The 17,141-nt window shown below is 42.0% G+C and overlaps 1 protein-coding gene across 2 annotated transcripts; it reads left to right on the top strand.

Annotated features, from left to right (window-relative positions):
- Positions 1-8: 8 nt before the first annotated feature.
- mbd6 (methyl-CpG binding domain protein 6) lies at positions 9-16,727 on the top strand. 2 transcript variants are annotated; one of them, XM_074681487.1, is made up of 13 exons: positions 9-206; positions 1,205-1,409; positions 1,680-1,819; positions 2,208-2,310; positions 4,365-4,536; positions 4,747-7,134; positions 9,568-10,580; positions 10,915-11,023; positions 11,144-11,289; positions 12,550-13,311; positions 13,503-13,555; positions 14,912-14,978; positions 15,688-16,727. In XM_074681487.1, the coding sequence occupies exons 3-13, from the start codon at positions 1,704-1,706 to the stop codon at positions 15,757-15,759; spliced, it is 5,001 nt and encodes a 1,666-aa protein (XP_074537588.1). In that variant the 5' UTR covers positions 9-206; positions 1,205-1,409; positions 1,680-1,703; the 3' UTR covers positions 15,760-16,727. The 2 variants fall into 2 exon arrangements, with proteins under 2 accessions (XP_074537588.1, XP_074537589.1); XM_074681488.1 differs by lacking the exon at positions 9-206 and adding an exon at positions 228-621.
- Positions 16,728-17,141: the final 414 nt, after the last annotated feature.

Here is a 17,141-nt window from a genome sequence, read left to right on the forward strand (position 1 = left end):
ATGTCGGGTATAATGCTCCCTGAGCTCCTACTGCGCATGCTCCTTAGAAAAACTCCATTATTTTTTGCTCGGAATCTGTAAGAAAAAAACAGTGGGAAACTGTGAATTTAGGATATATGGATCGTGATGGTTGACGGAATACTTTTGGTTGCCAGGTGGTTTAGCAGAGCAAAGACCAAAGCAACAGCTGGATAAGTATGCACCAGGTGCGGGACATCCTTCTGTCTTGTTGGGACACTCCAGAATCAAGTAAATTTTAGTCAGTTAGCTCTGCTAGCATAGCAGGTACTGTTAGCTCCCAGATCCCAGGCGCAGTAAAATGAAGCGTTATTGCCCTTTGTTTTTAAATCCGACTAGCCGACATTGTGCAAATGCGTAGATCTGTTTGATAGCGGTTATACACGGTTCAAACGATAAGTTTAATTATTTTACGGCTTTTTCCCAAAGTACCAGTGGTTTTCAAAACATTATCTGGCTGTTCCGTTAGCTAGCCAGCTAAGCCCTGATTCTCCCGCGAGCCAAAGGGGCGAAGACTCCAAAACTTCGCCAACACAGAGAGGCTGACGCAGAGAAAGGATGATAGGTCCAGCTAACATTACACTCGCTAACGGCTTTCATTAAGTAAGTGCAACCCTTTGATTTTAGGTTCCAATTCAGAGCATTACTTTGCGTTGGTCATTTCATGTAATCAAAGCATACACTCGAGAGTTTTGCATCGTAGTGTTTAGGGCGCCTGACAGCTGTCACGGCAACATACTACAAAGTAGGATAGCTTGCTAGCATAGCTGCTAGCTAAGCTGTTAGCCTGCTCTGTATTAGCCGTGTAGGTGGTGATTTCTTGCTCCACCCCTGTAAACTAAAGATGTAGATGTATCTCAACTATGACGGTTCTCATGGATCTATTAAAACTGCATTCGGGTTACTGACTTATTGATTGAAGTCCATGGTTGACAATGAAGCAGCTAATATTGTGGCGAAACATGTAGTAAACAACGGGCCTATCCAAACACACCCACCTACTTCAAAGTAGCACAGAGAGCTCCCTAAGTTTTCTTTATATTTTTTAGAGTACAGAGCCTGATGTAACGTTAGTCAATTTATAATAAAGCTGTGATGTAACTGATCTCGGGAAATGGTTATCATCAGTCATGTGCTGTGGCTCTCCTTGGTAGATTACATAATCCACCTCCACCTGTCTTTCCAGGCTGTCTCCATCCACGTTCCTATCCTGATGTGAGCTGAACAGACAAACTTTTTCCGAAAACAACTTCTTAGTTTAGCTGAGGACCTGGTTTTGGACATCAAGTCAGGTTTAACTGGCAATCAGTGTTCTTCTCAGCCAACCAGTATGTATATTGGACAGTGGATACCGTAGCCAAAACAGAACTTGGCCTCCTAAAGATGACAAGGTATGCAAAATCGGCTTCTGTCTTTTTTTATTACTCTATAATGACAATACACTTTTTTTTCTGTGCAGCCATACTGTTGTGTTGAAATTTTGTTTTGTATTACATTCTGTATTTTTTTTTTGGTAATGTCAGACATCTTTGCCAGACACTTTGCTGGGTGAAAGAGGCAGCTAGACAGTAAATCCTTCTTAAATTACTCTAAAATGGTAAGATAGGAGGACAGAATTACTGTTGTTACTCAGATTGTTAACGCTAGACTGCTTTTCAAAGGTGCTGGCAAGCTGCAGCTAAAAAATGATGGGTGGCAGTGAGACTGCAAGTGGGGACAAGGATGGGGTCCACACCACTGCAATACAAGTCCCCATCGGCTGGCAGAGGAGAGTGGATGGTGGTCAGGTGGTCTATGTCAGGTAGGTTAGTTCATTTTAACAGAAGACAAAGGCAGGCTGTTTGTTGATGATTGATGTACAAAGGATGCCGGTTTATGTAAATAAATACTTTGACATATATGTATGTGTAGAAGCTTAACTGTCTGAGAAATTAGATACTGGTGTAGCATATATATATACATATATACCAAAACCAAGTTCTCTCGCTTTTATTGTATTTTTATTCTATAATAGGGATGTCAGGAGAAGTCAAACTATAGGAAATAATGTGCATTTGTAAATGATAAGATCTTTTATTAAAACATGTTTGTATATAAAGCATTTACTGTCAGTTAGGATACACATAATTTTAATCTTTTGATTTTTCCACAACTTCGCTGTGACAGTTTTCCTTTCTTTTTATCTGTAGTCCCAGTGGCACTGCCCTGGGGTCCCTGGACGAGGTCAAGACCTATTTGTTGACTGATGGCACCTGCAAATGTGGTCTTGAATGTCCACTTATCATCCATAAGGTATAGCCTCCTAGACTTAAATGTGTTTTCATTGTGTGTGAGTGGTATGGTGAGCACCACCGACAAACTTAAGACAGTTCATCTCCATGTTGTCTATAGAAGGATAAAGAATAAAATAGAATCAATACCCAGATGATACAGGTAGGCAGTCGTCATTTTAGAAATAATGGAAAGCCCCTGTGCTGCTAGCTATATTTCTTTTCCATCACTTAATTCAGATGTAGCCAAATAAGTTGGCAAATAACCAATTAACTCATCTGATGGTGATAAAGCTGCAGGCATCAAACAGCTAAAAATTAGGTAACTTAAAGGTTGTTTTAGCTCAGTGGGTTGAGATGTACAGAGGCTACAGTCCTTGACTCATGGGTTGAACAGTATCTTTAAAATCTAAAGCAATCATTTTTAAGTGATCAGAACAAAAACAGTCCACATTGAGAGTTTCCACAGATTGAGGGAATATGCTGCTTATTATCTGCCAAACTAAGTTCATCATCCTGTTTGTGTTGTATGTTGTAACCAAGGGACTCGCACTTGAATGCCTTTCCTCTTTATTTAAGATATGAAAATATTAGCTTTATAACAGTCACATAAGGAAAATGTACTTTCTATTTATGTTATTATTTAGGCCCAGTACGCCATGGTGTTTGATTCCTGTTGGACATGAATGTGATCCTTTAAAATCCTTTGAGGGATTCAACTGGCTTTGTTGTTAGAGTTCTTCAAAATGAAAATGCGCTCAGATTTTCGCAGTGCTGCAACAGAAAAGCAAAAACTGGAGTTCATTTAGCTATAATTCTCAGTTCTTTTGTCTTTCTTCAGGGTTTGCATATTCCTGTTTACATCATATCATCACAACCTAAAATTTTTCTCAAAGGTTTTTATTTTGACCAGTTAATCTGAGGGCAAAACTGGTTTGAATTTTGGCTGATTACATCATACTGGTTTGAAAGCATGGCTGCGGATGGGTACTGAAAAAGGTACTTTTATAGGTATCGACCCAATTCCATCTGTATTATTGATTCATGGAAAAATAAACGGTACCATGTCTAGGTACCTAAATGCATCATTGTGACTGAGGGAGTGGAAGAGTAGTGACTTTTTCATGTTGCACATAAACACAGCATCAATAGTTTATATATTAAGAGATAAATCTGTTAGATTGAAAAACTATGAGATTTCATCATTTAACAAATTAATATTTATCACCACATGAACACGCAAAAGTACCTAAAATTGGTACTGTTGAGTACTGATAGCAATTGCCAGGTACCGGGCATCAATACTGTATCGTTTCAAATGTGACAGGTACCCATTCCGGAGCATGGCCATCATAACCATGCAATCAGAAAGGTCTTATGGAGCCATGGCAAGGGAAAAATCAATTCCTGTTAATAATTTGATTTTTCTCTAATTTCTTTTTAAATTTTTGATTAATTTTGCAGCCCTATTTTGCACACTTTACTGTATTTGAGTGGATTTTACTTGACAGTTGTTAAGTTATCTAATTGAACATTAAGACACTGAGAAGACCATCAGTCTATTATGGCAATGTGTTAAGACTTGGCAGTCATGTATGAAATATAACTAAAAAGTCTTGATATCTGTGTTTTTTAATTTTAATTAAGCAATTGTAAAATTGAACAGAATCCATAGAGCCATCATTGTAGCACAGTAATTATGTAGAGACTATGGCTTTGTTGTAGAATCTGCCATCTAAAATAGCAAACCTCTGCCATTAGTGTGGGGAAGTTGCAGGAATTGATGTGACAAGTGAAGGAAGCTCTTCGAGTGGTCAGAGGGACTAGGAAAGCACTGTATAATTGTGGTCTATTTATTTTTCCAGTAATTGGAAGGTTGTTTATTCTAAGAAATAGAGCCGTAAGACATCCCCTTGTGGATTCAAGTGGACAACTATGTTAGATAGGTGCTGAATCATGGTTATTTTGCATGAGTGTGCATGGTCAATAATTGCATTGGTCTTTGCATGAGTGTGCTCATTATGTTCAACATTGATACCCTTTCTCTCTGATTTGCTTATATCTGGTTTTATGCAGGTTTTCAACTTTACTGTGGCAGTGAAGGTGGAGCAACACAGCCAGCCTTTAGGCAAAGCAGAGCAGGACATGACCAAACTGTGTAACCACCGCAGGAAAGTGGTAGCGATGGCTGCTCTTTGTCGGAGTATGCAGGCCTCACAGCTGCCCTTTGCCAACTTTCACCTTCCAGGTAAGTTGAGGCACAGCGACAAAGTGCAAGATATACCTTTTGATACCTATACCAAGACTTTGCTAACTCCTGTGCAGCTTGATTTGATGCCAAAACAAGCACCAAGTCAAAGGAATTGTCTGAAGGCACAAATCTGGGAGGGGTACAGAAAAAAAGGTCCCAATGAGCAGTGTAGTAATTTTCTTTGTATATGCACTCTGTCAATTTCAGAGGCGAGCAGTGAAAATGACAGCTGGGACCCAAAGGCAGAACATCCAGAGCGGGAAGAAGAGGACCATGGAATTTATCATCCAAAACTCCATCCTGTCCATAATTGCCCGAACAGCAACCTCCAACCCAACCCCACAGGCAGTCCCAAGTCCCAGCACCACTTTATTTACCCTTACAATGGTTCATCTCCTGTCCTTCACACAGGCACAAACTCTCACCACCCCCTGGAGGCTTTGAGAAGACTTCATCATCCACCTTCCATCTCTGCCTCCTCAAGCTCTTCCCCCAGCTGCCTGCCCACTCACAACTCTGCTCAAAGGTCACCCTGCACCCCCACACACCTCAGTCAAGGTCAAAGAACACCCAACACCCCAGAAACTCCAGCTTCTCCTCGGCTGGGTCCCCTATCTTCACCACCTCTCTCTTCTACTTTGACCATAGGAAGAGGAGCACAGGCTGTCACCCATCATCCTCATGGTGTTATTGTGGGAGGGTCTCCCCTATCTCCCCCTCCTTCCCTCTCACCCTCTCTGCATAACTTAAACTGTGTTTCTCCTCACCGGCGGTCTCGCCACCCATCAGCCTCTCCTTCCCCTCTGTCTGATCACATGGGAGGGTCAACAGCAGCAGGTGGAGGACAAATGGGAAGTAACTTGCATCAGAGGAGGACATCAACTTCCTCCTCCCCACACTCCCCTATCTCTGGTAACTCTCCTAATCCCAGTTCCCACTTCCCCAAGTACAAGCTAGAGGACATCTTGGAGCAGTTTAAAAACTCAGGCAACAGCAGCACTAATAACCACCACCTACTTATCCCAACTAACCCCTCCTTACTGACCAACCAAAGCAGCAACCCTCATGCCCTCTCCTCAAAGCCCTCAAAGACTATCATGAGTCCTACAGCCAGCTCAGGATCACCAAGTTTTGGGTTAAATTCTGCAGGGCCCTCTACTTTACCTCTTGGGCCATTTCCAAACCACCACCACAGCAATCAGAGCAAGTCGCCACACCCCGCTTCCTATCCTGCAAGTAGCCTGCTCTCTGCAGCTGCCAAAGCTCAGCTGGCCAGTCAGATAACCCAGAGCTCAAGTGTGGCCAGCAACCCAGTGAGCTTGCCCTCTCTTCTGGAGCAACAGTCATCAAAGGTAACAAATAGCACTTTACATAACAGCCATCCCCCCTCCTCAACCGCTTCAACTAGGCAACCCCACCCTTCCCTTGCAGCAGCCTCCTCTGTCCTCTTTCCTCCATCCCACTCTGTTGCCCAGTCCCTGGCTTCCTCCTTGCCCCACCTGCCTCCCACAGCGGAACGAAATGCAACACACAGGAAACGGCAACGCAGATCTCCAACAGTGCTTAGCATGCTAAGAGACACCCATCAGGTTCCTAATGGACAAAGGAAAACCCCACCAGGAGACACTGTTTCTGCTACAGTTATCAACTTATCCTCCTCTTCCTTCCCCTCCTCCTTACGCTCCTCCTCTACCTCAACTGTGCAGAATCAGAACGCTGTCATTGTAGGAAACAATCATCCTGTCCTCTCTGGGCAGGTGCCGAGGTTCTCTGCTCCTAGACAGAAAGCACACCTTCCAAGGCCTCCTCGACAAAATGATGCCCTGGATTTCACTACAGGTCTGGCACCTACACCTCTTGGCTTGGATCCTCCAACGCAACCTCTGTCTGCTCTGCTACACCTGCTGAGTGTGCAGAATGCACAAGCTGCAGCTTCAGCACCCAACTCTGCTCAGCCTGGATCTGTGTTCACTGAAGGCGGAAACCATGATAAACAGAGCCCCAGACTATCGCCCTCTGCTTCTGCCCCTCATCCTTATATCAGGCGGCCACAGACTCGGTCACCAGGCCAATCCAGTAACACTAATCATCTATCCTTGGTGTCACCGCGGACGTCTCCTCCTCCCGTTTCCTCTCAAATAGGATCTTTGCAGTCCCCATCAAATACTCTGTCTTCTAAATCCAATCCTGTACAGGGTCATTCTCTGTCTCCGACAGTGCTGCCCAGCTTACCATTGGCTTTGCATAACAGAAGCAGCAGCCCTCGTCAGCATACATCCCCCACCTCTTCAGACAAGTATCAACCGACTGACAACCAAAGTCCTAGGGAAGACTCTGTTTCTCAAGGAGCATTGCCGGAGTCTTCGCCACAAGGCATTGAGACAACGAACATGTGTAGTAACAGTTCATCTACTGCAGTGGACCTTAGTCCCTCTCACGGCAGTGTTCCAGTGGCGGTATCAGTCTCCCCGAAGCCTCTTGATCTAAGCAACCATGTCCTGGCTCTTTTGGCAGCATCTTCTTCTGTGGGAGAGGGCTGCTCTGCAGAGCGCAACGCTGATGTCACCATGTCTTCCCAAGGAAATCCCACTACTGGTAGGGTTATTTTTTATCCTAAGCATGTCTTAAGTCATGAAGATGTAGCCTGACCTTTTGATGCATATTGAAGCAGTTTAATAGTAAGAAATCCACCCTGATCAGATATCACAGTTCTCATTCAAAATGTAATTTTAAAACCCAGATATGAGCTCTCCTCTTTAATTGGGCTTTTCATACCGTTTCAATGCTCAAGATTGTTATAAAAACAGGACCAAATGTTTGACCTCCACCCATCGGTCAAATCAGCTGTGCTCTTTAACAGGCAAAATTACTTTCAACATGACCAGCTTTGAAAAATATTAAACCTTTGTACAGTGTGTGCCGTTAGAGAAATTGGCTTTTCAGACCTGTAGTGTTTTTAGAACTTGGTTGTAAAGAACAGCTTGCCTGACTGCGTGAATATGGTTTTTGGTGCTTCTGTAGCGAGCCTTGTGTGGATGCTAAATGAACTGCAGGTTTTAACTCTTCCACATGGGCTTCATACATTCCACTTTGTCCCTACCAAGCGGTCTCGTTAAGTATGCAGTTTTTGGTGTTTTTACATTCAGAAGTTCCAATGGTACCAAACAACTGATCCGTACCAGCATAGTTTTTTTTAATCTTTCCGTTTGGACATCAGACGCACCAATTAGATCGTAAATGTGTTGCCAGACACAGTGCTGCCAGCTTAATTGCAAGCCATAATGAATTATAGTAGGGATGCAGGATATTGGACTTATATTGATATCCGATATGCTGATATATCGAAACCTCTTTTGGCCGATACTGATACCGATAATCAAAAGTTTGTTTGTTTTTTTCACTGTAAAGAAAGCTGTCTATCCTGTACTGGCAGTTATATGTTACTTTTATTGTGACTGTCTTATTTGTTTAAGAAACACACATAAAACAAGACAAAAACATTTGATTTTACCATAAATAAGAAATGTATTATTTTTTCAAACTCAAGACATTCAGTATTGAAATACAGAAAAATAATTTCTTTAGATCACATGAACTTTAAATGTACGATGCATTTTTAAACATAACCAAGTTGCATTTGATTATTTTAGAGCTACTGTAACAACCTGGTGACAGGCACAGAGCTCTGCAGTGCAAATAAATGAAGTGCTACATTTTATTTAAGGAGCTTATTTTTCAGATGGAAAATAATAACAATCCTAACTAAATAGCACCTTATCAGCTGTGCTTATCGGCAGAAATTTTCATAACTGCAGATACCGATAAACGTGTTTTTAAGCTTTTATCAGCTGATACCGATATTGTGCCAATAATATCGTGCATCCCTAAATTATAGCTTTATTTTGTTACAGCCTTTTTACCGACAAAAGTGCCAAAAAAGTACTGCTTTTACCAAACACTTTTCCTGGGCACAACTTCATATGCATAATGTGAAAATGCTGGGAGTGTCTCCACAGGAAAAGCGTTAGGTCTGGGATGATATGTTATTCTCCCAAATTGATTGTTTTACAATTTTTAGGGTGTTGTCACAATTTAAATTGCAGTTCTTCGACATTTACATTTTTGGGGATTTTTAGTTTGCTTTTTTTAACACAGGACCATGTAAAAAAGTTGAAAGATGATGTCTACAGACTGTATCTGGAGCCATATTTTCCTGCCAGTAAATAAACATCAGTTTTTAAGATTTATTCAGGGGATCTGCCATCTTAACTTTTCTTCCAACCTAGCTTATTAAAAAAACTTAAATAAGGAATTTAAATTAAAAAATAATCTTGAGTCAAAATTGTTTAACAAAAAATCCAGTTACCTTGAATTTTTTTTGTCTCCCACCCCTAAAAAGTATACTGGGCTTTTGCTTGAAATGCATGCAACTAACATTAGTTGATACAAAACCGTTATAAACTGCAGTGTGTAATTTTCAGCATCTTTTTGCCAACACCTTTCACATCACGTGAGACTTGCTGCAGTCTGTTAAAAGATACACCAGGGGTACTCTAACACAAATCTTAAAGGGGTAACTTTTGCTGCGGATCAGGGTTGCAGTACAAAAGTGTAACTGAACCAAACTTGACCAATTAAAAAAACACAAAAAATAACTCTTGTGACAGTTCCACAAGAATTGAGATCCTTAGCACAGTTGTCATAAAAAGAAAAAAAAAAACAAAAAAACAGCAAAAGCTTTAAATCCTGATCAGCCTGGGCCATTGAACCCATTTGTACCAATCGGGTGTTAACTGATTTGTATCAGTGATTCTTTCCTTCCACTTTACTTATAGTAAGAGGTGCTCTTCACACGATGTGTGTCTGTAATTTGTTAGCTTTTGATCTCTGGGTTTTTATTTTTCTTAATTTCAAGAAAGCACCAGTTATATCTTATATGAACCAACATTCTGTCATCTGACTCATGTATGAAACTTCTTTACTGATTGATCATTAAGCCTAAACAAATATGATTGTGTCCCTCCGCAGGGTCAGAGGAGCCTAGATGTGTGGACACAAAGGTGTCCATCATGAACAAGCCTCCTGCAGCCACCAGTCCTGGGCCCAGCATCTCCTCTCGACTTGGGGACAGTCTTCATACACCCTCAGTTGTGGGTGACTCAACCACTCCCTCACCTCTAGCAGAGGCTTTCCCATTCATGAACCAAGAGCAGCTGCTTCAGCTTCTGTCATCCACTGGAGGTCTACCATCTCTCCTTGACCCTGCAGTCCTGGCTTCATTACCTCTTGGCGGGCTGTGGTTCGGAGGTCAACATGCACAGATACCCCCTGCAAATCCAACATCACAAACACCACAAAATCTTCCAGAGCAATCAGAGCAAAATCAGCAGTCCCTGTTACAACAAGAACCACAGCAGCAGAACCCGGATCAACAGCAAAAGCAACCACAGATAAACAACAGTCCTCTGTTTCCATTGTTGCCCTTGTTAAGTGGCGCTCAAGGGGAGTTGCCTCTAAACCTTTTGGGCCTGCTGAACCCACTCCCTGCCCAAGCCTCAGCCTCAAACTCTGCCACAGGACAGGAAGTAGACTTGGGGCTTACAGAGAAACCTAGCCTCCAGGCTTTGCTTATGGCGTCCTTATTGCTCGCGCAACAGCAAGCTCCTTTGTTACCTTTGTCTGGCCTGGCTCAGTTGGGCCATGTCAGCTTGGAACTCCCTCTTCAGCAGCCACAACAGATGCCCACCACATTGGAGAGCCTCACATTGGATAAGACCTCGGGTTTCCTTGATCCATCACCACTACCAGGCCCAGGCCTCTTGGAAGTTTCACAGGGCCTCCTCCCTATTCCTCCAGGAGCTGAGGGCTCTATCCAAGCTCTGCAGTCTCTGCTCCTCCCTGCTGGTCTTCCTCCTCCCCCTGCAGCTTTCCTGCCCCTCAGCCCTGCCTTGCTCACAGCTGCCCTGGGCTCTGCTGAGCTCCACTCGCCTCCCCACACCCATTTAGTTCCTGCACAGCATACCCAACAAACCCCACCTCAGGTATGCTCCCATATGGCCCAAAGCTCTCTCTTCTGTGCCTCTCCTAAACCCCTTACCCTCAAAAACTCCACTTTCCTGTTGTTTACCACAGGTAGTCTTTAGTAAAGGAAAGATAACATTGCTGCTTTAATTCAGTTTAACAATTTTCAATGTGGTACATTTCAAAATATATAGTTGGAGTTGGTTAGAGTGTGTCCAGACTGATTTTACTACATGAGTAAATTTAGTGGATTCTTTTGTTATCTTGTGTTCTGTCTTTTCTTTGGTATATTCTTTTTGTTAGAAAGAAATCCTTACTCTCTTCTGCTGTGCTCTATGCTGTGCTTCTCTCCAGGTATCCTCTGAGAATGGTGTTGATACCCTCATTCCCCTATCTCTCCAAGGCAAGGACAACCCCATTCTTCAACACTTACTGCCCACTTTGCTTAACCCAGCTGTATTAGGTGAGTTCATACCAACAACCTCAAACCCCCTCATTTTTAAATTGAAATCACAAACTGCTGTTCTAAATCTGTATCAGGAACCAATTACATCAGTCTATCTGTGAAATATCTCTTCCTTAGGTGATCTTTCTGCCATCACAAGTCTCAACAACATGTTGGGAATTGGAGCTGGTTCCATCCTTCTACCCCCAGTCCAGACCTCTCCATTAGGGATGCCTCTACTTCAAGGTCCTGATGGAGCCATCAGCTTACTTAGCAACATACAGGTTGGTAACTGGCATGAAGCTTAGAAAACAAAACACATCAAGATGTTGTCATAAAACATCGAGAAAGCATCTCCAACTAAGGCCCCGTTTACATGACGCCGAAAACGGTCAATTCCGCAAATATTTCGTTGCGTTTTGGTCTTCCGATTAGATGAGACCACGTTGCGTTGTCAGTGAAAACGCAATCTTTTGAAAACGCTCCCCAAAGTGGAAAGATTTGAATCCGCTCCTCCATCCAGCCTCATGTAAACACAGAGCAGAGCGTTTCAGGGTGGAACACTGACGTCACTGCATGCACACTCGCAGTATCAGGTGAAGGCTGCGTGTGCAGCCACATTTCCAGTTGAGCCATTCCGGTCCAGTAGGTGGCGGTAATGCGTGTCATGGTTGGATTGCCGACCGTCTCACACAACAAAACGGCAGAAAAAGAAAGAACAACCACAACAATGATGGCGGATTTCCGAGCAACATACGTGCTGCTTACTGTCCACATCGCCAAACTACTGGCCTGGCATGGCCACTACAACGTTGTAACTTGTCCTCCTGGAGTCGTATGAACGCGGATCGTTTTCACGCCGTCCTCATGTATACGCAGGTGGCTTTTGGAAACGCAAAGGAAGAATCTTTGCGGGAGTCTCCGTGTAAACGGGGCCTAAGTAAAATTTAAAATGTGGTGAATAAGAAAACGCACTTCTCATGCCTTTCATCAGATAACCTCAGTGTCAAAATACATAAATATGAATTAATAAACAGTCAGAGAAACCAGATATATCACAAAAAATGCTGTAGGAAAAATCTTTTTCTTCAGACAGATTTTTAAAGTGGAAGTAGTTCAATGGAATGGACTTATGTAGGCATTTCTAGTCTTTCTGACCACTTAAAGAGCTTTACACTGCTAGTCTCATTCACCCATCCACATGACATTCACACACTGATAGTAGAGGCCGCTGTACTAAAGCAGTTTTAGCTAACACATTCATATCAATCCATGCTCCACTGAGATTTTAGTTTTTCTGTTATTGTTGTTCCTTGTGAAACACTTCATGTTACATGCCTTAATGTATTAAGAGTGGCGTATAAATTGTTGAGTTGAATTTGTTAAGAGCCCTCATTCCAAAAACAGAAAAAATTGACCATAAATACAGCAGATATGTCTATTTGATTCTTCAAAAAGAGGAGATAAACTAATGGTTCCTTCTCCAATGTAAGGGTCTCTGAGTTTTCTGGATTGCTTCATTTGTATTTCATTTTTTCTTTTAGCTAAATCTTGCACCGCCCTCAGAAGGAGAGAAGCCAGTCTCATTGCAGGAATCCCACAGCCCTGCCTCACAGGAAGACATTCCAGCTATTCAGATTGCTACTGAAGAGGTCTCCAGTCCTAACCCAGCTCCAGCTCTTGCTCCAGCCCAAGAGCCAACTCAAGCCCCACAGCGTGTGTCGGAAGGCAGGTCCGTCATCGATCCTTACACCTCTTTCATGGACACTATTTATACCTCTTTTCTTCAAGTCAATGCTAAAGAGCAGGAAGACAGGGCCCAGCAGGGACCCTCTGACCCCACTTCACCCTTCTGTGCCTTACCGCCTGTTTCTTTCCCTGTGGAGCATCACACCCGGTCCAACCCTGTCCCATTGCCACAGGCAAGTGCCCCGGTCTCCCTAAGCCCACGTCGAGCCTGTTCCCTCCGAAACCCAGACTTATCCCGACTTAGCATGGAAGCAGCAGCCCATTCTCCGGCCCAGGGGACACCCAAACCGGAGGATGGATCTACACCACCCTTACAAAGGAAACCTGACATGGTAGAAGGACATACTCACCCAGAGCCTCCTCTGCCTTCCATCTATTTGGAAGAGGCTAAGACAGACTGTACAGGGCCTGCTGCTGCTGTGTACCCCTATGTGGAGGCTGGAGTGGATAGGCAGGGGCATTTTCCCCATGCAGGATACCTCAGTCCACTGGATGGATGCAGTGTGAGGCCCAAAGAAGAGTCTGCTGGGACATTTCTGCACACAGAGCAGGGCAGGGTGAGTGTTTTGGTTCTTTTCAAACTTCCAAAGAAGGTTTTCCACTCGAAAGTAGAGCCGCACACACACACACACACACAAGAAATTTCTCAACCAAGACGTGCAGAGATTCAACTGTAGCATTGTGTTTGGTTTCCTTTAAATTTTTCATTATGTTTTTTCTCATTACAAATGTAATTCTGCTCTCCAAGGATCAAGTGGAAGCAGTGGGTGGCGCAAGAAGAGGAAGGAAAAGGAAACAAACGTAAGTTGTTGCATTGAAAATGCACTTATCACTGTGATGTTGATAGTAAATGGCTGAGATAATTTAACACCAAGTAAATTTCCATCAGGGTCAGTTTCCAATTTATCAAACTATAATGCATTAATCAGTCAAAACATTGATCGGTAATGGTGCATAAAATTGATTATCGCTTTATGACGCCCCCTGTTAGTGGATGTGTTATGTTGGGCAACAAGTGAGCATTTTTCCTCAAAGTCAGTGGCCCTCATTTATCAATCTTGTGTGGAAATCTGCATAGATTTGGGTGTAAAAACGAGCCTACAGCAACATTCAAGTGTGATTAATTAAATGTGCGTACCAGGGTCAATCATGGCTCACGCTTGATCAGGCATTGATGAATGCTGGCCGAATCCACCAAATTTACGAGATGGAGAGACGCATTACAGGAAATATGAGACTTCTCTAAATAATTGTCCTCCTTAAACAGATTTTTCTTGCTACACCGTGCTCCCCACTGACATGAAACTTGTTTACACAAACTCAGAGCTGGCGCGGAATTTGAGCGTACCCTACGCCCACATTCAAACTGATAATGCCAATCTGTGCTTGGTTGTGGGTGTACACCAATTTTTCAGTCGTACACGTTTGATAAATGAGGGCCAATGAGTTGAAAGCAGGAAAAAAGGGCAAAACATAGTTCAATACCAACCTACCAGAGGCAGTCCAAGGAAGGAAAGCCAGGTATCATATGACAGGGTCATGGGCGGCTCACTGATTTGTGTGAGGAGTAGAGCTTGGTCGTTTCCAGTAGAAGAGCTACTGGAAATCAAATGCAAAAAAAAAGTTAATGCTAGGTCTGATTCAGTAGTTTTAGAATGCACAATGAGTTACAGTCTTTTGTACAGGGCTTGTGCTGCCTTATGTTTCAGATTTTTACAAATAACTGTCCTATTAGCACTGACTCTGTAAGGGAAACTATTTTAGATAATTAAGTAAGAATATTAATAGAAAGTTCAAAAAGAATGTAAAATAACTCTTAGTTGCTCTGTCAAGATATGGCGGTGCCAGAAGCATTAGCTTAAGTGCTACCAGCTAAGCCCTGGTGTAAACATAGCTGGTTGCTGCGCAGGTGAATTAACAAGAGTAGCAGAGTGCTAGTTAACTGTGATATGCTTTAAAAAAACAGTGGAAAGCGGTTCACTGCTCTCTCCAACTGCATTCCCAGACAGGGAAATTCATCCAAAAAACAAAACAAGAGAAAAATACAACATGATTAGATGTTGAGAACAGAAGCACAGTAACTGCTTGCATGGCTCAAGGACGTAAAATGTATGAATTTGAATGTTTTTCTTCTCTTTTTTAAATTTTGTGCGTCAGGCTACAGAACGTTTTAGAAGACTTCAGAGACATGGACGCCACAGCCCTAGAAGAAACCAAGGCTACAGTAAGCCCAAGTTCTTGTACTATGACCATGATCATTAAAATTATTATGTAGAACAATTAACAGACTATTATTCTAACTTTTATTTTTTTTTTTGTTACGCAGGCTGCACTTCTTATGGTTGTTAATGAATATGTTGCTGTTACAGCAGTGATGTTGCTCAGTATACATCACTGGAAACTAGCCTTTTGACTAACTCTGGCATATTAACAAAATTATTACCCATTTATATTTCTTGAATAAATTAATAAGTAAAAATTGATAAACTCACTCAAGGAGATTACATTTTGGGTGCATCTACTGGCAAAGCATGAGTGCAGCTACTTGGACTCATGACCCAAATGTTTACTCAGGTTATTAATATTATCTAAACAATGTGTCACTTCTATCAGACAAGTCTTATTAATTTTTGAGCATTGCCCTCAACTATTCCAGCCTTCTGGCTCGTGTTTGTAAAGCAATGAGAAAAGTTCACTATTTTGGTGGCCTCAGAGCTCTACAACTAGAAAATCTCAACTCGTACTGTTTGGAAAGGTGTAAAGATACTGCTCCAAGTATCTGAAAAACAGTATTGGCTTAAAAGATGATTTATTATTATTATTATTTTTTTAATCTTTGTGAACTGTTTTCAGGAGAGACAATAACAAAGACATTCCTCTACTGGTGAGATGAGGCTGATGTAAGTATAACCTCTTTGTTTTTCTCGTTTCAGTCAGCACTGCTAAAGCCTGAGAGGTCAGTCCGCGGCAGGAGGCGTCGAGGCGCCAGGTCTCAAAGGCAGTAATTGGTGGAGGGAGTTGTAAGTCCCAGCCATACTCCTATCAAAGGCAGCCAAGCACCTCTGTCTCTTTCCCCCATGATTGCTCCACCATTGTCACCACTGTTAGGAAGTTTCTTTTTGCAATTCAACTGCACTATTATGCTGTTGTCATGTCAACCATTTCTATGGCAGCCAGTAAGTAAACACATAGAAGAGGGATCTAGTCTGACAGGTTAAATCATAAAAATACAAAAAAAGCAAGATAAATTTTGTCAATACTTTTTCACATAGGTCTTCTCTTAGGTCTAGTTCACAAAATAATGGTTACGTGACATTGTCAGAGATCTGTTAATCAAGGTTGGTGTTAGAATAATAACAATGACAAAACATTTAAAAAAACACACAAGTACTGTTTCTTCTCATCAGTGTGTCACTGTGAGTCAAGATAAAGCCCATCTACTTGAAATATGCTCTGTTGAAAGTGTGTGTACCTGTGTGGATGTGTCTGTACATGTTTGAGTGTGTGTTGGACAACAGTGCTATTGCTGAGCCCCTCGATGTCTGACGGCTAGTTGAACATATTTCCATTAAATTATCAATGCTCTTTATCTTTCATGGTGAGATAAGAAGCTCATTGCAGACACACTGCAGTTTGTTTTTCTGAGAGGTTTTTAAAAAGTACTGAGAGGGGATGAAAAGAAGGAACAGACATTTTTTTTTTACTTTAATGGTTCTATAACCTAAAAATAAATGTATTTGAGAAACTAAGAAAATAATGTTGATCAATGCATCATGTAACCTAATTCTCTTAGACAACATCTCCTAATCCTGATCCAGGATTTTCTGTGAGATGTTTTCACCGGTTTGTACATCACTAATAATCTACAAACCATGGCATTCATAAAAATGAAGTTCCTGTTTTTGCAGTTCTTTGAATCTGGTTTTAACGGATCAGAAAATTAAGTGAATACAATACAATGCAGTGATTTAAATCCTGCAGTCCATGGCGTAACCTGTAATATTCAGACACATTTTAAAAACACTTGAGGTGTCACTTGTTACTTTTTGAAAAACAACTTGCATTTATACTGTATACAATAAAAGAAACTGTTCTGTGATGGAGATTTCAATATCTGTTGCTCACCTGAAATAAATCTCAATACCCCCTTTTCCCAGCCATGAGGTAAGCATCTGTAAAAGGTTTAACATTTGTTTGGACATTTGCAGGTATCCTGAGGTTACACAAAGTATGGTTTTGAATACCCTTTGATAGGTCAAAAGGATGGCTGGTGAACTTGACTGCAGAGAGCAATTATGTTTTGTGTGGATCTGTTCAGTCTTTGTGTTACTGTGGATTTGGAGTAATATCCTTCATGTGTCCTCATATCACTGTTTGAGCTCTCCTC

The sequence above is a fragment of the Halichoeres trimaculatus genome, unplaced genomic scaffold (genome assembly GCF_033239565.1).
Source record: "Halichoeres trimaculatus isolate MK-OKI-2021-1 unplaced genomic scaffold, fHalTri1.1 fHalTri1_scaffold_11, whole genome shotgun sequence".
NCBI lineage: Eukaryota > Metazoa > Chordata > Actinopteri > Labriformes > Labridae > Halichoeres > Halichoeres trimaculatus.

What these genes read in the sequence shown, in the direction of transcription:
- mbd6 (XM_074681487.1), top strand. Translation starts at nt 1,704, where the DNA reads ATGATGGGTGGCAGTGAGACTGCAAGTGGGGACAAGGATGGGGTCCAC. An exon ending in GTCCACTTATCATCCATAAG is followed by an intron (nt 2,311 to 4,364) that starts GTATAGCCTCCT and finishes GGTTTTATGCAG; the next exon opens with GTTTTCAACTTTACTGTGGC. An exon ending in TGCCAACTTTCACCTTCCAG is followed by an intron (nt 4,537 to 4,746) that starts GTAAGTTGAGGC and finishes TGTCAATTTCAG; the next exon opens with AGGCGAGCAGTGAAAATGAC.